This window comes from Pteropus medius, unplaced genomic scaffold (genome assembly GCF_902729225.1).
Source record: "Pteropus medius unplaced genomic scaffold, Ma_sr-lr_union100, whole genome shotgun sequence".
In the NCBI taxonomy this organism is placed as follows: Eukaryota; Metazoa; Chordata; class Mammalia; order Chiroptera; family Pteropodidae; genus Pteropus; species Pteropus medius.
In genome coordinates, this window is record NW_024351073.1 from 17,775,795 (window position 1) to 17,801,168 (window position 25,374).

General features: G+C 53.4%; 1 protein-coding gene across 1 annotated transcript in view; it reads right to left on the minus strand.

The window, feature by feature from the left end:
- Window positions 1-746: 746 nt before the first annotated feature.
- Window positions 747-25,374, minus strand: part of TRIO (trio Rho guanine nucleotide exchange factor) — a 324,442-nt gene continuing 299,814 nt past the window's right edge. Inside the window, exons 40-55 of the mRNA XM_039842534.1 lie at window positions 24,874-24,963; window positions 24,242-24,334; window positions 23,496-23,546; window positions 23,239-23,316; window positions 22,184-22,375; window positions 20,145-20,322; window positions 17,092-17,876; window positions 12,873-13,120; window positions 11,216-11,354; window positions 10,370-10,397; window positions 9,998-10,160; window positions 9,598-9,719; window positions 8,264-8,342; window positions 6,409-6,609; window positions 3,603-3,741; window positions 747-3,075 (exon numbers count right to left, since the gene is read on the minus strand). Coding sequence (XP_039698468.1) covers window positions 2,527-3,075; window positions 3,603-3,741; window positions 6,409-6,609; window positions 8,264-8,342; window positions 9,598-9,719; window positions 9,998-10,160; window positions 10,370-10,397; window positions 11,216-11,354; window positions 12,873-13,120; window positions 17,092-17,876; window positions 20,145-20,322; window positions 22,184-22,375; window positions 23,239-23,316; window positions 23,496-23,546; window positions 24,242-24,334; window positions 24,874-24,963 — 3,135 coding nt within the window. The 3' untranslated portion in view covers window positions 747-2,526. The remainder of the gene's footprint in view (window positions 3,076-3,602; window positions 3,742-6,408; window positions 6,610-8,263; window positions 8,343-9,597; window positions 9,720-9,997; window positions 10,161-10,369; window positions 10,398-11,215; window positions 11,355-12,872; window positions 13,121-17,091; window positions 17,877-20,144; window positions 20,323-22,183; window positions 22,376-23,238; window positions 23,317-23,495; window positions 23,547-24,241; window positions 24,335-24,873; window positions 24,964-25,374) is intronic.

Here is a 25,374-nt window from a genome sequence, read left to right on the forward strand (position 1 = left end):
TTTCCTTCCAATGATCTAATATCCTTTGAATTAATGCTTGCTATATGATGCTTAGAATTTACTGTCACTTGTGGTGGCCACGTGACCCAGTATGGGGCTTGGGACGGCAAACACTGATGCTGCTGCAGTGGATTAGAGCCGACCTTGCCTTCCCGCCCCCTGGAGCATAGAGCCATCCGTGTCCCTGGGACTCAAAGGAGGCACCTCCTCAGGGACAGTGAGCATCCCATGCCCCAACTCAGGGTCTTACCTTCAGGGTTTCAGCAAACACAGGGAAAATGAAACCTGTTCTGCAAATCCCCTCGGACCAGGCGACTCTGCGTGGGGTGGAGTTGGGGGTCTTCACGGTTGCAGGATCTCTGGTTTGCTCGTAATGCTGGTGTTGACATCTAAGCGCTTCGTTTTCCTCAATCCGTCCGGACGACGTTAATGTTGCTTTTCTGTGGCCAGGATGCAACAGTTCTTCTCTCTGCCCTGATTCTATGTTCGTCAAGATATTCTAACCAAGGACATGGTGCAGCCACACTGTTAACAGCTGTTCATACACGGGCGTCCGGGCTCTGTGAGCCAGTCTGCAGGAGCCTCGCGACTTCCATTTCTGGCTGTGTTCAGCACACTCTCGACTCAGAATATTCCCTCCTGTAGCACTCCGCCCCCGGCCCACGAGGCCAATCCGATCTCTCCCTCGGTTATTTCTCTTTGGCATTCAACAGCGACCCATCTCAATAAAAGGCCTAACACAAAAATCAGGCAAATTATGTTTAATTTTTTAAAATAACTGATGGCAAAATAAAATATTTACATCACATCGTACTGTGTAAACATGTAAGGTCTCTGTACAAAGAAATATACATGCAAAATAATGTAAAAGTTTAACTGAAATAATAAAAGAAACAATACAAAGTCGTGAGGTTACGATACACATCCAGTTCTGAGTCCAATCTCTTTTAAAAAGTTTCTGTACAATTTTACAAGAAACAAACAAAACCCAACAAAAAGAATAAATAAAATACATTGGAAGCTGCAAAGTTTAACTACGCCAGTTTATGGCTCAAGACCCGGTGTCTGGCTGGCGTGGGAAGCGAGCTGGCCTCTGTTTTAGTGTATTTCTCACAATAAAGATAAAAAGACATCCAGAAAAATTCAAGCGCGCCCAGAAGCCCAGCATCTTTTGTGGAAGGCCTCCCCATGCCAGCATTAATTCTGCCACAGTGACAAAGGCATGGGGTGCCAGCTTCAAGGTGGCGAGTGCTTAATTGGCTTTTATTTCTTACCAAAAGCTCCAAGTCCAGCCAATTTTTGTACAGAAAGTTGAACGTCAAAAAGTCTAAAAAGTAGTAAATGTTCAGACTGGTTTTAGGGGGGGAAAAATACTTTGGCATTCTGAATAATAGCATAATACATTTTAAAACATTACCCTATTATCCAGTTTTATGTTCAGAGTATGAAATCACTTTTTACAGTCCTCAAAACTGACAGATTTCACAAAGAGTTAAGTCTCCTTGAACCGATGGCTTTGGTCCCCACCCGCCCACCCGACACGCCTGAAACCATAAAGCTCACCGTACGAAGTATGTGCTTTTTCTATATATTTATTACAGGTACAACAGAGGTCTTCATAAATAGTTGCATAAAATGTTAAAGCCACAACATTGCACATGGTATGAAATAAAACCAAAAAAAAACCCCAATGAGTGCATTTACAGTATTTTCATCTGACTGTATACTGCTCAACAATCTGATTGACGGCTTGGGGGTGGGGGCAGTGGGGCAAGACCCAACCTGATGTCCTTGGTGATGGGCAGAACCCCTCTGACCCCCAAGGAAGCCCCGGGTGGTGGGCGGGGGCGTGGGGTGGGCGGGGAGGCAGGTGGGGAAGGGACAGACAGAAGGCAGGACCAGTCTTATATACAAGTAAGGCCTACATTTCATCAGAGCAAAACAATTCATTCTGTTTTTATGCAAAAGTTTGAGGTTGAATGCACGTCTCAGAAGCCTAGCCTGGCGTCCCGGAGAGACGCACACAGATCAGGCAGCTGGAAAAGCTCAGAGCCAGGTGGACGCCGAGCTCTGGACGAGGCCGCGGGGGGTGGGGGTGGGGACTGCCACCACTAGGGTGTCTTCCCCCAGAGGTGTTCGGTATCTCTGTTTTGTTCGTTAACACCAGTGGATGAACACAGGCATTTCGTTTCCTTGAATAAATCTTGGAAAAAAATTTGCAAAATTCTATTCATGTTTGTTTAAAAAAGTTTTTTTCTTTTTTTTTTTTTTTTTTTTGCAGAAACCTGAAGAAAAGACTGTGATACAGCAACGCTGTCCTGCTCTCAGAGTGTGAGAGAAGGGCCTCCACCCAGCACAGCTGGCAGCCCGGGTCCCGACACCGCCGAGTGCGGCTCACTCGGAGCGCGACTCCACACGATGAACATCGGCAGCTGAGCAGTTATGTTGGTTCGTGTTTCTCTTCGAAATTCAAATTAACGTCTGATTGGCAGGTGAAAGAGAATGAGAAAGAACTTTCAAGACAGGTCACACCCGAGGCAAAAGCCGGCTCTGTAAGAAGTTTTTAACGCTCCGGATGGGTCGAAGGTCGTTCTGGTGTTTGCGCCGCTCAATGAAGGAGGTCAGCCTGCACGTGTCCAGGACGCCCGCGCCTGTGCCGCTGCCATGGCCCGCCTGCAGCCACTGCTCCTGCAGGGCCAGCGCAGCCGAGGGACGCTTGCCGGGGTCCTCCTGTAGGAGGAAACACACGAAGTCCTTGGCCTTCTGGCTCACTCCTTTAAAGTAGTCATCTGGGAAACTAAAGTCTAGTCGGCAAATGTTCAGGCAGGTCTCTTCCACGCTGTCGTCCAGGAAGGGGGACACGCCGCTAAGAAGTACGTATGTGAGCACCCCAACACTCCACACATCCGAGGTCAGGGAGACCGGGTTCCCCAGGATGATTTCGGGGGCTGCAAATTCGGGGTTCCCCAGTAACTGGTGGATGTAGTAGGTCGTGTTGAGCTGGACAGCATCTCCAAAGTCAGTCAGCTTAATCGTTGGCTTGGCTAAACTCTGATCCACCAGGATATTTTCGGGCTGCAAGACAGGATAAGGCCACTGTCATTTTCGTCAACCCCACTCTCAAGCTGAAGTGACGCGGCCCAGGAATCTACACGGTCGGTCAGAACACGCTGTTCACGTGCAAAACAGGCACGTGGCACACGCAGGCCCCTGGGGGAGGAAAAGGCACCGACGTGGCCACCGTGGCCCGGCTCGGCTTAGACCGGCACGAGGCTGCGTGTGAACAACGCCCGTTTGTGAGGCTGGGTATCCGTTTTACCTCCCAGCACCGACGGTGACACCTTCCCCTCCTTTCTCAGTTACCGCCGAACCAGTTCCACCAGCCCAGCCGAACTCACAGAACCTTCTGAAATCTCCTGAAGTGTCTGAAGACCTCACGTCACCAAAAGCAGACTCTTAGAAATCGGTGCTCCCATCCGCCACCCCTCACGTTTGTCCCCATCCCTCGGGGGATTCTGGCCTGGATTCGGAGGACGAGCCGAGTGGCCCTTTATGCCGTGTCGTGGCCACACGCCGCCCTCTGGTCCCCGGAGCCCACTGACCTTGAGGTCCAGGTGTGCGATCCTGCAGTTGTGAAGGTATCGGACGGCTTCCAGCACCTCCCCCAGGTATGCCCTGACCTTCCCTTCGGTGAGGCTCCCCCAGCGCACCACGCAGTCCAGGAGACGCCCCTGGTCAGCCCTGTGGAGGGAGGAACGTGAGCGACTGTCACTGTGACGCCGCCTCCCCTTAGAGACCCTTCTGGTCTGAATCGAAACAAACGTGCTGGTCTCTGCGCCCTCGTCAACGTCCCATCGGCAGTTCAGGGCCATACTCCACCTGACGCACGACTGGACCAGGAGGGTGACTTGTGGATACCACCTCTGTGGAGATGTGCGTGGAGGACAAGGCGGCTCAGCCCTCAGGGGACACTGGGAGGCCCCCATCCCATCGGCTCCACTAGAGCCCTGCCTCCCGGGCGTGAGGGAGCGCTGTGGGCAAGCTGCCTGGCAGTGCCAGGTGCACAGTAGGTGCTCTGTGGGCGTCTGCTGAAGGAGCAGTGCCAGGCGCACAGTAGGTGCTCTGTGGGCGTCTGCTGAAGGAGCAGTGCCAGGCGCACAGTAGGTGCTCTGTGGGCATCTGCTGGAGGGAATGGAGGAGTCCTGCCTCCCCGGGCCTTAGTTTCGTCATCTGTAGAATGACCGATGGGAAGGCGGAACCAGATGACGTAGTGGAGACGCAGACCACAAGGCGGCCCAGCGTGTGCTTCGTGATGGCCTAGAAAGTCTTCCCACTAGGAATTTACTTTTAATACTTACAATACACTTATACAGAGCTGCCCATGTGCCGGGGACTAAACACCTTCTATCAATGCACTTAATCCCCATGACAACTCTCCAAGTGTTCTATTGTCCCCATTTTACAGATGAGGGAACTGAGGCACGGGGAAGGAATGCAACCCCCCCAGGGTCACATGGCTCGTGAGCGAAGGCTGGGACTGTAGGGAGGTGGTCTGGCCCGGCCTCTCTGAACACTGGCCTGATGCTGCCCCCTCTGTTTGCAAAACAAACTTATAGGAAGATCGGTGACTTGTCTGGTACTAGGGAGTGATCACGGAGAATCTGGTATGGAAATAAATCCTATTAATAGCATGGCGAGGCCAGCTGCTTAGTCTTTCGGTGAGAAGAAACAACAGCTGAACACATTTTTAACCAGAAACGGAGGTCTCGCGGGTTTTTGATGAGGACTCCAGGACAGCGCTTGCTAAAAACCCTCAGAGGAGATGGGCAACGGTTGTCAATCACCAAGCTTCTAGAGCCAGGAAGGACCCTCTCAGGTACCGAAGGCCCCAAGGGGCAGGTCTCTGCTGGACATCATTTTAGCCTCACAACCACCACCACCAAAGTAGCTGAGATTTCAGAGGACGCCCAGGTTGAGAAGTGAGCCCCAGGTGACAGAGTCAGTGAGAGGCAGAGCAAGGACCGAAAGGAGGCCGGGGAGAGCCCGAGGCCTGCCGCCAGTAACGTGCCCTCTGCACGGCGACCAGCCTCGGGGAGGGCAGTGTCCTCCCTTCTGCCCCCTGACGGGCTTGCTGTTCCAGAGCAGGGCTGGGCGGGCCCCACGCCGATGTGCCAGCAGGAGGTTTTAGCTGTCGGCTCCGGGGGGGCAGACCCTCCTGAAATATACACCCCCACCAGGTGTGGGGGGCTGTCCACTGGGGCCACTCCGGCAGCCTAGTCCTATCAAGGCTGTGGGGTTGGGGGCGCTTCCAAATTCTTTAAGAAAAGGAGTATGGGAAACAAAGTCAGGCGCAGGGGGCCTTGATGGAGTCCCCACAAGTGAGGTCCCGAAGCTCGAGCCCCGTTGTTGCCACGACTGTCCCCCTACGTGGGTCCGTGGGGTGGTCCTCCTGCCCGTCCTCACTGGAGAACGTATCAAGAACTACGGAAAGGTGCAAATGATTTTGCTTTTGCCAGTGGAGGAGAAATTGTAAATCCAAGTAAACGAATGAAAGGGCTCCCCCTAAAAAGGAGGAAGAGGGATTTAAACAAAGACAAATGCCGAGACGTTTCACAGGAACCAGGGTGTTCTGAGGGCAGGGCTTCCCACGCGGCACCACTGGCACCGTGGCCGTCCTGTGCCCTGCGGGACGGTGAGCAGCATCTCCGGCCTCCACCCTCCAGATGTGGGTAGCACCCCCGCCCTGAGCTGTGACACGAACGTCCCCCGGGGGGGCCACTGCTCTTGGGTCACAGGTTTCACAGTCTTTCTCTTTAAATGAGTGAACCATATACCGAGACAGCCCCCAGGGCCAGTAAGTACCTTGGGGAGCAGCGAGGCTACTCTGGTCGGAGGCCACCGCCCTCCAGAGGGTGACCCCTTGGTGAGGTGCCGCACCTCCTGATCATCCTTTCGTGGGCAGGACTGGCTCTGGGGCTGAGCTGGACGCCCAGGGCATCTCACAGAGTGGGTCTTAGCGAGCCCACCCCAAGCACCCACCAGAGGTCACTAGCAGGGGCATGTGTCTTTAGAGGCCTCGCCTCTCGGGACCTTTGGAGACCAGGTGGCATCTCCAGGTTGGCTGAGACCAGCGGGAGCCTGGGTAGAGACGTTAGGCTTGCTGCTCCCTTGTGGGACGGCACGTACTAAAGACTGTGCTTTTTCTACATTTACGAGAAAGCTCTAAACTGTGGTCTTTAATAGTAGATGTGCTTTTCAGAAGTTCTGTGAATCCTAGAGTCCCGCTTTCTGTCCTTCGTAGAGAATAAATGGCAGTGAAACACTCGAGGCGAGGCCCCTGAAGCGGCAGGGTGGGGTGGGGGGGAGTGAGGGTGGGGGGAGTAGGGGGGGAAGGCGGCGTATACACACATTTCTAAAACCAGGACGTAGCTGGTGGGCGTCTCGAAGGTGTCGAGGAGGCTGACCAGGAGCGGGTGCTGCACGTTCAGCAGGACGCCGAGCTCGTGGGTGACCTGGTCACGCTTCATCAACTTCTTGTTCACAAACTTAGTGGCCACTGCTCGCTTGGTCCCTTTCTGATCACATTTCTTCACGACAGAGAACCTGCCCCTGGAAGACAGGTTGGAGGCAATTTTCAGAGGGCTGAGTGTGTCGTGGGGAACAGCTGTGGCCCTAAACAGACCAGATGTGGGGCAGCCTCCTGCCCCTGGCCACAGGCCCTGACCCCCGGGCACCCCGTGACGGCCCGAGGAGGCCTGCGTCCGAGCCGCTCAGCCATGAGACTGTCTCTCCTTCCCCAGACAGACTCCGTTTCCTTGCCCTGGTCTAGGCAGGTCACTTGATGCCCTCTGACCTCTGAATGTGGCAGAGGTGACACTGTGAGACTCGCCAGACAGCTTCTACCTTTGCTCTCGTGGAGAAGTTTGTCATGTGAAGAAGCTCACGTGCCTTCTGGCCACCCCGTCCCCCACCCTTGAAAAGAGGAGTGTCAACTGCTGTCACTGCCTTTGGGTGCGTGTGGCGCAGGCCACTCGTCTCTAGTTCACGGTCCCGGGAGCTGCACCCCATGAACCGCACCTGCGAAGCTGCAGCTACTCCTCGACCTGACCTGGACAGCAGGACCTCAGACCCCGGGTCTGAGTCCGCTGCCACCATGAGATGAGTCTGGGGGTTGGGGCACGTGAGGCAGAGAGAGACGCCTGTGGCCGGCGGCAGGTGGTGGAGGGTTAGGGCTCATGCACTGTGGAGAGGTGGGGTCTCTCTTCCCTTGAACGGGGCTGGCCGGGGCCGGTTCTGACCCGCAGAACGCGGAAGGAGCACAGGTGTTGATTCCTGAGGCTGGGCCTTGGAGGCCTTGCAGCTGCTGCTTTTGCTTTCTTAGAATGCTTCTGCCATCATGTGAGGAATCCCCGGGGCCTAGCGTGCCAGGCCAAGGACACGTGGGTGACATGTGGGTGTGCCATCCGACTGAGCTCAGGAGAGACCAACAGAACTGCCTGGTCGGTCACACGCTGTGTGACAGGGCACATCACTGCTGCTCTGAGACAGCAAGGGCTGCCTCGTGCAGCGGTGAACGCAGGCGGTGACCAGATCACTGGAGCCGCCACCCAGTGTGGCCACCGGAATGTAAGAGGCTGCTGCCGGGGGAGTTCCTCGACAGCTTTTTGAAAGGGACACGTCCATCTGTCATACTTTTGACCTCCTCCTTGCCACATAAGATGCGGCCGAGGGCTGTGTGGGAGGAGAGTCAGAGGGGCCTGGGTGCCTGAGGACACCGCCCGGGCTGGGCTGCCCCTTCCAGTGAGAAACAGCCCCTTCTGCTGCAGCCCCCTCTTAGTTGGCACCCGCACCCCCTGCTACACCGCCTGGAGCTCCACGTGCAGCTGGAACCTCAAGGAGACATCCAGCCTTTTCCGGCTCGGACCCTGCGGGAGAATGAAGTCCTACAAGGACTGGTGTGAGTGACTCTTCCCCGGATCCCGGCAAGGATGGGACACAGCTGGTACACAGTGCAGGAGTCGGCCCATCACTTAGGTGGGTGGGTCATGGCATTGGGCCCTGACTCTCTCTGCACCGAAGCTGAACACGTCTTCGTTACTTCGACGTTTGGTACAGAAGGGCGATCACAGGTCTCGTTGCAATCGTAACACGTACAACTACCAAACGCTGGCGAACGCACCGTCTGCCTTTATCGTCTGCTCTTACAGTGAGTTACGCCCTACACGCTGCTCTCTCGGAAGGGGGTCCGGGGTGTAGAGCGTACCTGCCCAGCTCAGCCACTTCGCTGTAGAAGGAGTCAAAGTTGTCTTTCCAGGTCACCATGATGCCATCACTCCCTGGACCTGCGGGAAGAGCAGCACCCCCCACCCCCCCGAGCTTGGTTTACATGGTGCATCTGGGGGAGACGTCTACGGCCCTGCGCTGTCCGACACGACGCGGCAGCCGCACGTGGCTCCTGAGCATCTGAACCGTGGCCACCGCGAGGAAGGTGTGCTGGAGTGTAAAATGCACACTGCAGGCTGGGACTCAGTGTGGAAAAAAAGCCGGACTTAGGTGAGAACAAACACACCTCCTCCTCCCTTATTCCCCCGCTCACGTCTTCAGGAGTCAATGCATCTCCCCGAACCCCCTCAGCTTTCACTAGCGATTTGTTAAGAAATAAGTCGCCTGTGTAATTTCTGTGACATCTTTTAAAAATTAGAATATCGGTGATTCTTTACTGTCAACTTCAAGACTTTGGTGGCATCATCCGAAAATCAGAATACTTCCTTTCTCTGACTTAATGAAATTAATATACATATAGGATTAAGATATTTGGGATGAAAGTTCTAAGACAGTTCAGTTTATTGTCTACACACAGGGCGCTTCCAGACTCAATTCACCTTTTCGTTTGGATTTTTATTTTCGCTCTTGGAAGCGGCTGCCGGATCAGTGAGGAATCGCAGCATCCCCCCTTCCCCTGAACCCCCGCATGGCTGGTGGTCCGCGAAATGCTGGTTGATCACACAACACGTGTTGCTTACTGAGCATCTCTACAGGTCAAGTGCAACTACCGGAAATTTTAAAAAGGCTTAAAATATGAGATCTGCCTTGAGTAGCTCATGGTTCAGCAGAGGAGAGAGAGCAGAGGCTTCAGACCAAGGCACAGGGTCCCCCCGAGGTCGCTCTGACGGGGGTCCACACCCACCCGAAGGGCTGCTGTCAGGGCCTGAGACAGGCACAGAGCCCGCACAGGCCTCAACCACACTCCTCTCCTTCCCTTTCACGCGTGTCCCCCGAGATCGACTCAGATTAGATTCTCTTAGAGCCGAAGCGTCACCTGGATAACCAGAGCAAAGAGGAAGTGGATGTAAGAGAACTAAGAGCGCAGGATGCATCTTGTTTGAACCGAGCTCAAGCGCCCAGAGGCCATGGTCAGAGGCCTGCACCGGGCACCCTCCCCTGTCCCGTGAGACGTGCCCAGAGGTCGCCCACCCCGGGACGTCCTGGAGACTGTGGTCGGCTACTTGCCACTCTCTTTCGGAAGGCTCACGAGGGACTGACTGTCACGGTGTGCGGAGGGGCTCTGAGCTTGTGGTCCCCGGAACTGGTGCTCACCGAGAACCCGCAGGCTGGCTGAGGCTGAGGCCGAGCCCATGTCGTTCACGGCGATGCACGTGTAGATGCCGTCGTCCTCGGTGGTCACGCCGACGATCTTCAGAGCGGCCTCTCCTAGGTCACTGCCACACACGCGAGAACACACCACACGTCAGGGAGGCTCAGCAACCCCAGCTGCCGGCCCCCTGGGCTTTCTCCAGGGTCACAGGAAAGTGGGAGATTAGGTCACGATGAGAAGTTTCAAGTGGACCGTTAATTTTAGTTGCCCACCCAGGTAGGGAATGGTCCCTCACGGGAAGCGTCCCCGTGTGAAGCACAACCTGACATGAGGGACTTGACCACGTCGGCCGCAGTGGAACCAGGTGCGAGACCCGCCCACACGTGTAGGAGCCTCCCTCACCTGTAGGAGATGCTGTAGTGCCCATCGTTGCTCAGGGTGTTGTGCTCGGGGCCCTTCCAGGTGATGGAGGCCTTGGGGCGGCCACAAACTCGACATCTAAGAACAACGGTCTCCCCTGTCTCACATGTGACTTCGCTCAAGGGAATGACGAATTCTGGGGGAACTGTGTGAGAAATGAGTCGGTGACACTGGGCCCCGGGCTCCCCTCCCACGCCCGCCATGCTTCCCTGACACGCAGGGGGGCCCTCGGTCGCCACCCCAGCCAGAGCTCTGCCAGAAACCGCTTCCGCGGGCTACACCTGCGTGTTCTGGGACATCCCTCCTCCCCCGACCACGGCCGGTAAGACCCGAAGAAAAGGCAGCGGCACTCACCGTCATAAATGAAGTTGGGATTGAGAAGCTGAAATGGAAAAAGCACACAGGTATGAACCAAAAACACGACCTGTCTCGAGGTCCGAGGCTTCGCTCCAGGGCTCGGAATCGTTGAAGCTCAGCAGAAACCCTGCTGGTTTGCCTACCGCCCCTTCCCCCTTCAAACGCACTCGGACGCTCCCTGTCACATGAACGGGGGTGATTTGCTCTTCCCACCCACATGCGCAAAATGCTGGCTTCGACTCGGAGATGTCCATTTTTCTCATCCTATGGGCCGAGGCCAGCTGTCCCCAGGCCCCTCCTTCTGCAGAATGGCTGGTGTCCTGACCCAGGGTCTCGCCCTCCCTGTAGGAATTTTCTTTTTCTACAGGCAGAACTCCCCCAGGTGTAAGGCAATCTGATGGCAAAGGAGTGAAGCTGACCGGAACCGGGGCATTTGCGAGAGCCAGTGACCCCGTGTCTTGGCATCTAGTCCCCTCCCCCATGGTCTGAGGTGGGCACAGAAGGAAGTCTGAGCCACAGCTGCTTGGCACTGTCTGCTGCTGAGAATCTAGTCTCTGCCTCTTCTGGGAACCGCACGGCGTTCTCTGTAAGCCAGGCGCGTGCCTGGTGAGGTGCCCACATGTATACCTGGGTCCTCAGCACACAGATGCGTACCTGTGCCAGCAGGCACCGTCCCTGGACGCCCCCTCTGAAGCCCTGTGGGGTCTGCTCCCGGGCAGAGGGAGGCGGTGTGCTGGGAGGCGATGCCAAGCCAGCCGGGCCCAGGCCTGCCGAGCGGCTGCTCTCCAGGGTCCTCTCGGGCCGGCCCAGCCCCTGTGCCCCGAGGACAAGGCCGGTACCCACCTTCACGGATACCTTGTTGCTGAGTCCTTCCCGCGATTTCCGATAACCGTTCTCTAACTTGCCTTCCCGTTTGCCGTCTTTATCTTTTTTCTCAGATTTTTTCCTTAAACGGAGTGCTGTGTGCCAAGATGTTGACTTCCTAGGGGGAAATTAAGACGTTGTTAGTATTCTGCCTTTCCAGTGTTCAGCAGGGGACTCCAGAAAGCATTAGGGAAAAGCTGACTCGTCAACTGACACAGACACACGGTTGACAGAAAGCTTCAGTAACCATGACGCCTACTAAGAATACTTTCCACGATTCTCAATAACCAGGAGATAAAACCAACGCTTGGTTCGATCAATTTCAAGGATTAAAGATAAAGGTGCCTGTGATGGTTAATTTTGTGTATTAACTTGACTGGGCCTATGGATGCTCAGCTACTTGGTCAAACACCATTCTGGGTGTTTCTGGATGAGATTAACATTTTAATTGGTAGAGTTAAAGCCTATTACTCTTCACACAGCGGTGGGCTGCATCTAGTCAGCTGAAGGTCTGAGCAGAACAAAAAGACCAGCCTCTTTGAACAAGGTGGGATCCTCTAGTGGAATGCCTCTGACTTTATCCGCACCATCGGCTCTTCTGGGTCTCAGCCTGCTGGCCCACCCTGCAGACCTGGACTTGCTGGTCTCTGTAACTGCGTGACCCAGTTCCTTATAATAAACCTTTCTCTGTCTCTCTCTCTCTCTCCCCTCACACACATCTTGTTGATTCCATTGCTCTGGAGAACGCTAACGAAGGACCTAACAACATATTTAGACAAAAACAAAGTATAAAATGGGATTCTCGAACAAGGAGAAACGAGACAAGGGGCTGTCAGGGAAGACAGGCTCCCTGTAGCCTGAACTTAAGCCCAGCCTCCCTGCGGGGTCAGGGAGAGGGGGCAGCACTGATCGCAAAGGCACACTGCGGGGCTGGCTTGCCAGCATGCCAGCCTTGCAAACCCAGCCAAGGGCACAGCCAAGCCTGGCGAGGACCATGGCCACTGTCAGTGCTCTGGGTCCGGGTTTTTGGGCTGAAGTCTTTGGAGGCTTCAAAAATCACCAAGTCTTGCAATGCGTCTGCTCTCAGAAGCCACGTGGCTGACCCCTTCCGCAGCTGGAGAGGTTCAGGTAAGGAAAGTTTCTGAATCCAGCACCTATCTTTTGTTTTCTTTAAAATAATGTTTAATGCAGCAAAATCAGTTTCAAGTTTCTTAACTGAATTAGCTTTCCAGTATACATAAGGTAAGACACCTCGTATCTTTACCGGCAGCTTACAGAATGAGTATCTTCACTGACATACCCCAATAATGAGTTAGGGGTCCCTGCAAAGTCCTCGACCTCCCCCCACCCACACCAGACAACCAGGGACTAAAATGTTCTCGTGGTCTCTCCAGTGGCCTGAGAACACTGTGTCTGCCAGAGCAGGTGATTAAGAGAACCTGAAGAATGGGCCTGACAGGTGGGAAGCCACCCCATCTTCACCGTGGGGGGCCGCAGTGTACTTGGACGTGCGCTCACACTGACAGTCAGGGTCGCTGCCTTCTCACAGTGGGCTTCGGCCTCCTGGGGCCCTGGGGCCCATTTACGCTTGTCCTTCCGCCTCTCCGCCCCCCGGGCTATCCTGCCGGCCGCTCACTTGAGGGTCCCATCGGGATTCTCCACCACGACTGTACTGGTATGCCCCAGGACGAAGCCCGGAATCCAGCCCTCGGCTGCGGGGCACTGGTCAGTGGCGGCTCGGAACACCAGAAACATGTTCTGTTGATTGCTGGCCAGAACTTGAACGACCTCTCCTTGGTAGACGTTGATCTCATCCTCCTTCACTGCCGTGTAATCGTGTGTCACCAACATGGTGGAGATGTTGCTACTGCTGCTACTTTCACTCTGCAGAGGGAAAGACGGAGAGAAAACAGGCAGAGGGGGACTGAAATGAGATCCGGTGGCACCGACGCGCCGGCCAGTGCACCGTGCCGCGGTGCCGCGGACCAGCGGCCGCCAGACAGACACCGAGGCGCCCTGCACGCCGCCTCCACACTCTCCTGAGCTAGCTTTGTGCTTTTTCAGCCACCGAAAACCAGAGTTTCTCTAGACAGCAATTTAGGAACCAGCTCAAAACCAATCAGTGCAATGATGGCATTTCACGCCGGGGAACTTTCAGCCCCAGCTCCTCGCACCTGCGAAGGAACGGCTCGGGCCTCGTGGTCGTGCCGTGCTGGGTCCTATCTATGTCACGGTGATGTTACTGTGACTCTCATGCTCATTTAAACAGGTGTCATTAAAGAATAGATCACGAGGGAGCCCCTACATCGGCCAGATACGATGTCCTCCAGAACACGTGTTCCAGGATGCTGCTGAGCTGCTGGCAAGCCTAATCATTCCCACCTCTTTCCCTTCTAGAAGAATGCAGAATACCTAAAAAGGAAACCAACCACGTTCTGCTCTGAGGGACAGCTACTCGGCCTCCTTTACGTGTCCCTTGGTGGCTGGCTCCCTTTGGAGCTCTGAGCGTGCGTGATTCAAGTGTCTCGAAGGCACTGTTGCCATGGGAACACATCACTGAAGATCTTAGCACAACGCTGGCCCGAGACTCAAGCTTCAGCCACAGCCCCTGATGGAGGAAAGCCTACCTCACACTGACCCTGCGGCCCTAGCGGCGCCCGATTGTTTTGGGTCACTACTGTGTCTTCAGTGTCCAGCACAGTGACTGACATGCAGCAGGCACTCAATCCACGTTCAGCAACTTAGTCAAGGAGGCAAGATTGCAAATGTAAAACAGAGGTCATTTCTTAAGGCCACCTACCCGGGCCCGCAAGCTGGGTGGTATTAGGTGGAGAGTAGAAGAAACACCAGCGGCAGTATTTGTCCCAAGTTGTCATTTACCAAGTGACCCCTTTGTTCCAGGAGAGGGGGAGGAAGCTGAGACCACTGCCATATCCTAATCTACCTCTTGCCCTATCCTCTCTACCAACAGTCGAGACAAGAGCATGGTGCCCAGTGTCCTGCCCCCGCTAGCTGGTTCTCAGAGGCGTCCACCAACGACGCTGTCTGGACTTTTATGGATACCCAGGACTCTGAAGGCGCTAGCCTCTGCCGGACTCTGCCGGTTGGTGTAGATGTGACTGCCAGACAACCGTGTCACATGCCTGCTGGCCCTGGGCTACTGAACGGGTATTAGGACACACCAGAGCAGGTGGCTCACTGCTGTCATCAAGCCAGCGTGCTGGGACTCAAATGCCAGGCTCTGACTCTAGGCCCACAGTGGAGCGTGGATTAAACACACCAGCGTGCCGAGCTGTCATTCCCGCCTCGGCCAAGGGGGCGGTCGTGGGGTCCTGCCCCCAAGGGTGCCCACGCTGTCCTCGTCAGGCTTCGGCCTGTGCATACTCATTGTACAGTTTTACGCTTTTAGTACATACTTTAGTATCTGACTTACGTAGCAACATCCAATAATTTTGAGACTAGAGAGTCAAATTTGCTAGTAAATGTAAACAAAGAGTAGCTTCTGTGGCACTGCCACTTTGGGTAATAAAGTATACCATAATTTGAGTATTTTGCCACAATAGAAGCAATTAGTGTTTTCTGAACACTTCCCATGTACAAGGCTAAGTACTCGGCTTTTGAAATCTATCTCGTCCAATGCTCACGACCATCCTGCCAGCAGGCACAATCATCACCCCCTTACGAAGTGGGAGGTCAGGGGTATGCACTGGCCCCCTGGCCTTCGAGAGAAAAAAGCAGAGCTGCATTTTACTGCTGCCCAGGGAACGGGTACAAGGGAGGTTCTGCATCCACATCTGGGGGGCTGGCACAATCACTGTCTGGGTTGATCCAAAGCACTCCACTCTTGCTCTCAGTAGAACTTTCCAGAAGGAGGAAGAACCTGGGTTGTGCGTTAGGCTCAGCTGCTTGGCTGTGACTGCAGACAGCTCCACGGAAGTGGTCAAGAGGAAGGAGGCCACCGCTGACCCGCCAGGAGGATAAGATGGCTCAAATGGGTGGGAGCAAGGTGGGGCGACAGTTCCTTTTAACTGAAATACTTAAGCGTCCAGAGGCAAAAATCCCCATCTGAGGCCTCTCCTGGTCTTTCCAGGCCTCTGGGGGCATTTCTGTAAGGCATTCTGACCCATTGAAAACACTGGCAATTTGCCTTTCCAGGTTATCTGCCACACAAGAGAAAGTAAGAGACAGAAATAAGAGGTAACTTTTGCAACTGAAAACTTGCCGGAGTACGTGCCACACGTGACTGTGCCTTTGTCTCAGAGTGAACGTCCCGGGAGGGAGCCGGGCGGTGGCCGTTATGCATGTGCACTCAGGGGCGCACAGGCCAGCACGGGTTCCCGCGCTGGAGTGGCTGGGTGTTCATTCTGAAACACAGACTCTGAGAACGCCTCGGGTGCCTAAGGGAGAGTGTCCAGGCTGGGAGGCGCTTAAGGGCTGCTCCCGGGTTGATTTCGTTAGGGGGCGCAGCTGCGAGGCGGGCCTGCACACCGAGTATTCAACTGGGTGCTGACAGACGGCGTCACTGGGCCCTCTGCATCTTTTCCGCTGGCTGAGTCGTGTTCTGACGCTCACGGGCACACCCAGCATTGCAAACCTAACGAGCGGGCCGAGCTGTTGTGCAGGACGCAGCAAGGCACCTATGACACGCATGCTGGTGACGGCCACTGTGGAGGCTGCCTGCTCGACCACGTGGTTTTGAGAATTAGATTGGAAGGTACCAAGATCCATTTCCTAATTTCTTCCTCAATTAAATATAAAGTTTAACAAAATACATAACAGAAAACAGGAGGAAAGGATAAGGCCAAGTTAACCCAAACAAGGCATTGACAGAAGTCCAGAGGAAAAAGAGAGACATGCAAAAGCCAGATTTTTTTTTTTCATAAAGAGAGACACAGACCCTTTTAGGGAAATGTATTTAAAAATTTATAAAGCGATCAAACATACACTCATTAGAACAGTTGTGTTCCCTCACGCATGCCTTCAGGAAGGTGTTACGGGTCGGGCCATCTACCGTGTAGGAAACAGTTGGGTGGGAGAGTGAGGAAGCCACGAAATGGGGGAAAAACCCACCACAGCAACCCCTCTGCTTGAGAACATGACATAGGTGGCAGGCAAAATGAGGGTGAGGATGCCCGGAGCGCCGCAGCCCGCACTGCGCCCCCTGCTGGACAGAACGCGGACACGCTCTCAGCCGCCGGCAGGAGACCCATCTCCAGATGCCCTAAAGCAGTCTCTCTTCCAGAGTGAAACTTTGGGGGCGGGGGGAGCAAATATTTCCACTGGAGAGATTCCTTCCCCCCATTTTGTCAGGATTAGTTTGTTCTGAGTTGTTGTTGGAAGTTTTTGAGGGACTTTTTTTCAGCAGATGAGTCAAAAATGCTGCAAAGATAATTTAAGGCATAAAAGAGCACGACCAAGCGATGAGCAAAAAAGCTTATAAAGTGTAGGCTTCGATTTAAATAGGAGGTAGACAGCAAGGACACTGACCCCTCTAAAAAAAAATGTGTGTGAGGAAGGCAGGGGCGAAAAGAAAGGTCCAAGGAAGTCTAGTCTGTTGGTCAGAAATCGGAAAAGACTCAAAGATGCTGCATTCAGAAGGTTAATGACTGGCTTTCTCGGATAAGGAGACACACAAAGCGAGGAGCGAGTTAGTGGAGATGCGGGCGGCGCCGTCCGGAGAGCAGGGTTAGTCCCAGCGCTGGCGGCCCGGGCCGCGGCCGTCCAGGTCCAGGCCTGCGGACGGCGGGCACGCGTGCGGAGCCGGGTTAGTACGGAGCGCGGCGGCGGGGGGTTTAGAAGAGCTGGCGGGACAGAGGCAGTGGGGCGGGCGGGCGGAGGCTGCCAGGCGTTCTTACCCCGTTGCTCTGGGTGGACTGCACGGACTGCTCGCTGGCCGAGGAGCACGTGCTCATGCGGTCCGTGTCCTTGCCGGGGGCCGCGTGGCGGTGCGCCTGCCGTTGGAGGGAGTCACTGTCCCCCGGGAAGGTGAAGGAGCCCGGCCGGCTGGCGGGGGAGGCGGGGATGGAGCTCCAGAAGGAGCCCCCCTTCTGCAGGGGGCTGCTGGGGGGGAAGGGCTCCTTGGCGAACGGAGACGGAGACGGAGACGGGAAGGCGGCGGAGAGAGGCGAGTTCAGAGGCGAGGCGGCCCCGGGCCGCGGTTTCCCCAGCGGCAGCGGGCCCAGGCCGCGCGGCTCCTTGGCGTGTCCGTCCTGGCTGGCCTGGCTGGCCTGGCTGGCCGCCGCAGCGCTCCCGCTCGACTTCCTGGGGCTCTCAATCACCTTCATCTTGGGGATCTGCTCCGCTTCTCTGTCGGGCCCTTCGGACTGGCCGCCGAGGGGGTGCCTGCCGGGCTGGCCGGGGCCGGCCTCCGGGGCGAGGCCGCTGCTGGGAGGAGGCAGTGAAGGGCCGGGGCTGGACGTACCTGACATCTTGTCTGCCTCTGCCTGGCTCGAGGCTGCAGAGGAGACCAGCACGGGGGAGTGGTGTCGTACAGGCTGGGGGATCCGGGAGGGTCTGCTTCTGCTCGAGCTGGGCAGGCCGCTGCAGCTGCTGGGGCCACTGCTGCTGGGGGCCCCACCGCCTCCGCCGCCCCCGCCGCCCCCGCTGTGGTTCCTCTGATACTCGATTGGTGACGTCAAGGCTGTAAAATACACAAGGCACAGTGGAAGAGATTCGGTCAGGCCACTGACAAAGTGTCCTCATGGGGCGAAGGAACACGATGTGACCCAAAGGGAGCACTCGCTGGGCGTGAATGCCCCACCCCCAGTCAAGTCATGGGGTAATCCACAACTTCGGGTCCTGTAAACACCCGCCCATCCTGGAGGCGGAGCTGACACCCGGTGCATCAGTGAAGGAAAAGGACTTCAATGCCACCGGCCTGTTCACGAGCCAGTTAAACGGACTTGATCGAGGGAGTGTGTGAGTTGGTGGGGGGCAGGAGAAGGCCAGAAGTGCGCAGTGAATGCAGACAAGTGTGAGGGAGATTTTAACTGCCCGGGAGCAGCAGGCAGAGCCTTAGCATCCCTGCCAAATGGGAAGAAACGGAATAGGCCAGAGGACCGCTGACAAACTGCGGGAGGCCCTGTGCTGCCAGGGGAGACGACTGGGAGCCCACAGGTACCAGCTGGCTCCTGCACCCTGGGAAAGGTTAGTCCAGCGGCCGCAAAGGTCTTTACACCAGAGACCGGTTAGGCAAAGAGCCTGGCTGGGAGTTAAGGAGTCCCCTGATCCCCACACGGCAGTGGGGTATGGACTGCTTTGTTTTGCAGTCTGTACACGAGAGACATGGGACAGGAAGGAAAGAGCTCTGCAAACTCCCTCGTGGGTCATGAAGCCATCTCCCCTCTTGGCTTTAGTGATTACTTTGTTACATAATCATCGGCAGGAAACCCCAGGAAATATGCCAAATGAGATACATGGAAACAGATTTGTAAAGTGTAAAAACCTTTGAGAAATACAACAATCAGGCATAGCCCCTTCCTGCCTGGGAGGCATCAGGCATGTGTGAAAAAGCATCCTGGAGCCAAATAACATTTTACAAACTCCCCCTTGGCCAAAGCCTCTCACAGGAATAAAGGGGGAGAGAGAGCAGGGGGGCTGCCAAGCCCAGAGCTTCTGCTCCAGTCCTGATGTCATTCGATCCTCTGGAATCACTACCTAGACCAAGTGTCCAGGGAACCATACAGCATGGCCGACTTACCTGGCAATTTGGAAGCAGTTCATTTTATTTTAAAGAAGATTGTAAAAGTTTAATAGAGATTTCCCAATAGTTACATGCTGTAGATCGTCATTTAATGCACCACTTAAAACACTACGTTTAGAGTCTAGCATTCACTGTCAGAGGAGCTAAACTTTTTTCTGCATACACAGGAACCGTTCCCTAATCTCATGCATCCAATTCTAACTGCAAGTGGAAAAAATGATCGGTCTACAATTTGGACAGGAGCCTGGAGTTAACGGCCAGGCAGCTCATTACCATCTGGCTCCAAATGCCACATGACCCTGTCTTCTCACCGAGTGCCTGTGTTTCTGGCTCTTGACTGTCACACAAGGTGTGAATGTAGTTTTGTGATGACAAAGAAATTATGATGTCTTACTGGACTGAGGCACAGACATAGAGCATGGACGTGGATGAAAAGACAAAGAAAAGACGTGGAGATCTTCAATGATCACCAAATCACAGCCGGAGTCGAAGTCAGCGGTCATGAAGAGAAGCAGTGTTAGGTCACAGATGTAAAGTCACAGTAGTTATCCACAATGTAAGGTCAGAGTAGTCACTCCCAGGGTGGAGAGGGCACTAACCCCTGAGGTGTTGTGCACCTTATTGTTGCATTGTGTTATTATTCTTCTGAACCTCTATAATCACTCATGTCATGGAAGGTACTATGTCTTGTTTTAAGGAGGAGACAGGTTTGGATGTCCAATGCAATGAACACAAATTTTAAAGTTGCACTTGAGACTGTCCCCAACATGTCTGGCCAGTTCCATCTGCTGCCTCAGTTCTCATGCATCCCTGAATTAGGACAGGGCTCTGGTGCACACAGGCTGTGGGAGACCACGTGGGACAGGAGAGAACAGGGCAGCTACGAGGGCAGGTGCTTGGGAGCCAGAGTCCACGTGAAGTCCTGAGTCTGCCGCCAACAATTTGGGGAACTTTGGGCAACTCGTTAATCCACTCTGTGCTCCAGTTTCCTCAGCTGCGCAACGGGAGTAACAGGAGTGCCTGCCACACACGGTGGCTGTGACGATGCAGGGGAGCGGCGTGCCGCCGGGGCTTAGAATGGCGCCGGCCACAGCGTGAGTGCTCGGTCGGTCCTGTCGTCGTCTTTTGTACGTGGGAGAGAAAAGGGAAACGGAAACGAGTGCGTGAGGGAAAGAAAACTCACGCCCAGTCACAGAACACACTCACCATTTAAAAAATTGCGCTGGTTTTCTAAAATTTGGTTGATTTCATGGATCCACGTTTGCCGGACGCTTGGACTGGACGAATGCAAAACGAAGGTCTCCGCCACGTCGCCCGTCCGCGATGTCAGGGCAAATTTACAGGGGTCGTTTTCCACATTTTCCTCTAGGCAAAGGCAACTCACCTGCAAAAATTTAAAGCATTATTCCCAATAGACAAAAGGTGAAGCAACCCAAGTGTCCATCGATGGATGAATGGATGAATGAAATGTGGTCTATACAGTGGAATATTATTCAGCCTTAGAGGAAGGGCCGTCTGACACATGCTCGGATATGGACAAACCTGGAGGACTGTAGGCTAAGTGAAAGAAGCCAGTCATAAAAAGACATCCACACAGACAAGGTCCCTAGCGTAGTCAAGTTCACAGAGACAGTAGAATGGTAGCGGCTGCGCGGGAGGGGACTGACAGTCAGTGTTTAATGAGTATGGAGTTTCAGTCTGAAAGATGAAGAGAGGCGAGGTGGGGGGGGTGGGGTGGGGAGGGTGACAGTTGCCCAGCAACGTGAATGCACTTAATGCCACTGAGCTATACATTTAAAAATGGTTGAGACGGTAAATTTTATGTTATGCACATTTTACCACAATAAAAACATTCAAGCACATTTTTTCCCACTGGTCGGCTGCAAAGTAAAGTTCATCCTATGTCAGAATTGAAACAACCACACTTTGCTACAGGGAGATTAACAAGAGTTTAACCAGTAGTTTGAACAATTAATTAGAAAAGTGGGCCTGGGATTACTTGTTTGCAAACCTCCTACACAAAGACCCAGTGTTTATCAGCTCTCCAGGAAGAAAATGACGCCATTTAAAAAATCTTGAATATTAATATAACTTGTGTCATGGAGTTATGTGTGACATGGCACGTAAAACAATTTTTCTGAAGCAGAATATGTAAATTAGTGTATAAAGAGAATTTCTATGGTGACAGAGTGATTTTTCTGTCAAGAAACTTAGGAAAAGAACGATGAGACGTGCAGGCGAGGGATGGGTGTGCAGCGGTGACCACGGACGGGCCTCGAACGGCCAGGGCAGGACGGCGGGAATGCTGTGAGACAGGAGAGGGCCCGCAGCCCAGCTTCATGTCACCTGGCTCTAACGCCTCCCCAGGCTCGCTGGGCAGAAGACCCGCCCCCGGCCTGAAGTGGGAGGCCGCGTGGAGGCTGCTGGAGGCGGCCAAATAGATGCCTAAGTGTGGCACTGGATGGAACGAGGTGCAGTGTCCCGCCTGTGTGCCGAGGCCTTGGCTCAGACGATCGAAGAGGTTCCCTGTTCCTGAAAGGGACCCTGTCAGCTTAGGCACAAGGAAGCATGTCCCTGCTCTGACCTCAGGACCTGCACAGCTGCAGAGGAAGAATGGGGGGGCGGGTGGTGGGGGGCAGGCTGTACCTCCCAGGGACCCTCTGCTGGGACCTCAGGCCTCTTCCTTCGCTTTTCTCTGTAACCCTTACAGGACTCGTGGCTATTTGCAATTACTTTCTTTGTCTTTTTCTATCAGAGAGCAAGCTAGTCCAGGGTACAGGCTCCTGACCCCTCCGTGTCTGCAGCCCACGGCCCGCACTGAGCGCAGTATGTCCTTGCTGGACAGACGCTATGTCCTCGTTGGAGGGAGGGAAGAGCAAGGCACAGGGTGAGCTCTCTGCCCCGGTCCCAGAGCAACGCTCCGAATCTGTGCCTCTGAACTTACACAAGCTGTCATGGTCCTGGAGAAGGTGGAACACAAACACCTAGACCAGTCTTCATCACGGTAAAAAGGAGAAGCAGTGGCCACACAGAAACTCGTGAGGGAGAGGCCACTGTAGAAAGGGACCAGAGGCAGATGTGGTGAATTTAAAGGGTCTGAACCGTATTAGAAAATTCTCCAAATATTCAATAAACTAAGGATCAGGACACATCATCGTTAGAAAGGAAACAGTCCATCGGCGTGACCGGCACCACGTGCGCCCTTGAGAAAACACTGCATTACCCAAGTTATAAACACACGGTACCTTGATACTGTTCTTAAACAGGAATCCTGGCATGGAGAAGCCCTTTTTTTTGTCAAGTGGCTCACTGAAAATGACAATCTGTTCGAAGAGGAAGACCCGCCTCTCTTTGCAGCGAGGCAGAAGTCCCGTGTCTTGGTCTGTGACCAAGAATGTGTCTTGTAAGAGCAGCTTGCCCTGGGCAACAATTTTACCCTAAAACGAGTAAAAGGGGCAAAGGAAGAGGAGAAAACACATTAAGATACATGAAGTTGTTTTCTTTAAAGTTTCCTCCTACAAATTAACATATACGTCTATTCATTTATACAGCTTAAGTTTTTCTTTTTGTTATCATGAGTTTTTGGCCCCAAAGAGGACAATTAATCTAAATAAAATTGTTGCCAACTTTTGTATAAACCACTGGCCTGTTGGCGGGACCCAGGGAGAGATGCACCAGGATCCATGTTTTCAGAAGCTCTCCGGGAGAGAGTGGGCGTGCTTTTTTGAGAGCCACGGCAAAAGAACTTGAAACCCAAATCTCTAGCAAAACAGTAGGCGAGAAAAATAAAAACTTCTCCTGTCTCCTTACCCAACAGTCAAGTTAAAAAAAAGATGCTGGTTCTAAATATCTTGAGGATACTACTAGGTCATATGTAATATGAGTCATCTGGCAAACGACTCGCAGAAAAGTCTGCTAGGCTAACGAACACAGCGACCCCGAGGTCAGGCTCCCAGGGGTGACAGAAGGGCAGGGGCCCCCTGCTTCCCACTACCTGCCGGGGAAGGAAACTCCGCTCGTGTGACAGCACAGGGCCCAGGAGACAAAGCAGAGTCCTGCCTGTTTCCGCCACGAGGCGCAGGGCTCTGAGCAGAGGAAGGTTGCAAAAAAGCAAATCAAAAGCATCAAAAAAAAAAAAAAAAAAAAAAGATTGACTCTATCAATCAGGCTGAAGTAAAGACAGAGAAGACAGAAAACAAGCAAAAGGATCAGCTTTCTACACGTGGAGGTAAAGAATCCGACGCAAGGGACAGTGACAGTCGGAGCCCGGAGCAAGGCTAAAGAGGAGCAGCCGCATTACGTCGAATCCTTGCAGCCGCCCGACGCTCATCATGTCGCTGCACCGCTTCGGCACCATGCACATGACTTCCACGGCTCTCTGCGGGGGAGGGGTCAGAGGTCACCTTCGCCCCGCGCTCGGGTCCTCACCCTCCCACCCTGCGGCGTGCGCGGGGCACAGCCCGGTGGTGGAGAGACCTGCCGTCGCCCCGCCCGGGGACAGGCTGCTTGGACACGCGTGGGGACAGCCTGGGGGAGACCCTGGCGGGGCGGAAGTACCTCCAGCTCTGATGTATCCAGACTGGCTTTTTTGGAGTACTTGAGGAAGTCCTGCAAGGGAAGCGGACAGGAGGCCGTGAGCAGGGTGACGGGCACGCGGCAGCTACCCCAGGACCTCGCGCAGCGGGCGCCTGGCACTGGGCTCGGCGCTTCGGTTCTATTTTCTCATTTTTCCCTCCCAGTAACGCAAGGACAAGGTGTCCTTAGGTGGATTTTGGCGGCAGGAGAGCGGAGTCTATCTCAGAAGATACTGGTTGCCGTTTCACTCCGAGACAGGTTCTAACTTTTATACGTGAAGGAATCTCAAGGCACTTAAACAGTCACCTTTACCGTGGAAATTGTGTTGTGCGGAGGGATTTAAATAAATCAAGGCTATTGCTGAGCCAATAGAGAGAAACAGGCATGGATTGCCATTTTAATTTTATCCAAGGCTCCGAGAAGATTAGAGAATATGTCGCTAGGATTCAAAGCCTGCGGTGGGGTAAAAAGTTCGCTTTAACTGACTGACAACTGGATTCAGAACTTGAGGTAAGCGACACATTTGAGAAAACAGTGTAAGGTGTCTCATTAAATTTTAAAAAAACACACACCAAACCCTATTCTGAAATATTTAAAATCAGGAGTAACGAGACTGTTTTTTTTGTTTTTTGTTTTTCCACAGAAGATTCCCCTCACCTGCCAAGCACTCCCTGCCCTCTCACCAAACCGACTCCTGACACCAGGATTTGCACCTGGCAAAGCCTCACCTTCAGTAACAACTGGTATTTCATAATTCTCTGCACTGGTTTGATTAACAAATCTGTGAGTTGCAACCTGTGGCCGAGGCGCTGCTTTAAGTCCTGTGGTTTTAAGGAGGGAAAAAAAAAAGACTTTAAGTGTGTCTTTTAAAGGGTGATTTTGTAATCCTTTTAATTGTCAGAAGTGCTAAGCATACCACAAAGTAACGGAAGAAGAAGCTACACTACACAAAAGCTATTTCTCAGAATGTCCAAGCTTTACACTTTAACTGTTTTTCAACATAGTCTTTTAAGCTTAAAGACCTTCTTTCAATGACTGTCCTTTATTCATACAATATTTTAATTTTAGGCTAAAAATTTAGATTATGACTTATTCTGAATTTGTAACGAGTCTTAAATTTAAAACTGATTGAAAAAAACCCCATATTTTCACAATGACCCATCTTCTAAATGCTAAGGGATATAATCACAGATTGGATTCACAGTCATTTCTTTGATTTATGGGAAAGAAACACAGGTTCAGAACTCTTATAACTGAGGCTAATTTCCTCAGGATTCCTGGGAAACAAATGATGTCTAAAATTTTGAAAATCAACTATAACAAAGATTCAGAAATAATTCGTTTCTATCTCAGGTCTTACCTCAAAAAAGGTATCGATGTATTCTGAGACTATGTGCTCGGACTTTGGTTTATTTTGACAGTAGACTATGTACATGTGCAACCTTCTCTCCTAGGAATGAAAAGGCGAACAGACGGGTCAAAACAGTAGGAAGTTCAATCAGAGTGCAAGAGCACACGCACCTTTCAGCACATTCAGAAAGGAAATTTCTTAAAACTAAACTGAATGGCTTAGGCTCCTGGGAGCACATTCCAGATTCATGACGCAGACTGACAGCTCTCCAAACGGCCCTCCATTATTGCTCCCTGGGATCTATCGAACCCCTCACTGTACCTGGCAAACACCGGAGGCAGTGCAAGAACACGGTTCTTTGCATTAAAGGAAGAATCACTGCTACCCCCGCTTCCAGCCCTGCCAAAGGGCCTAGAAGCCTGGCTGTGTTTAGTAGGGAAGAAAAAGCTTTTCAGTCTCACATGCTGAAGGCAGGAACGTGTAGACGGTGAGCCACCCTTAATCTGAGGA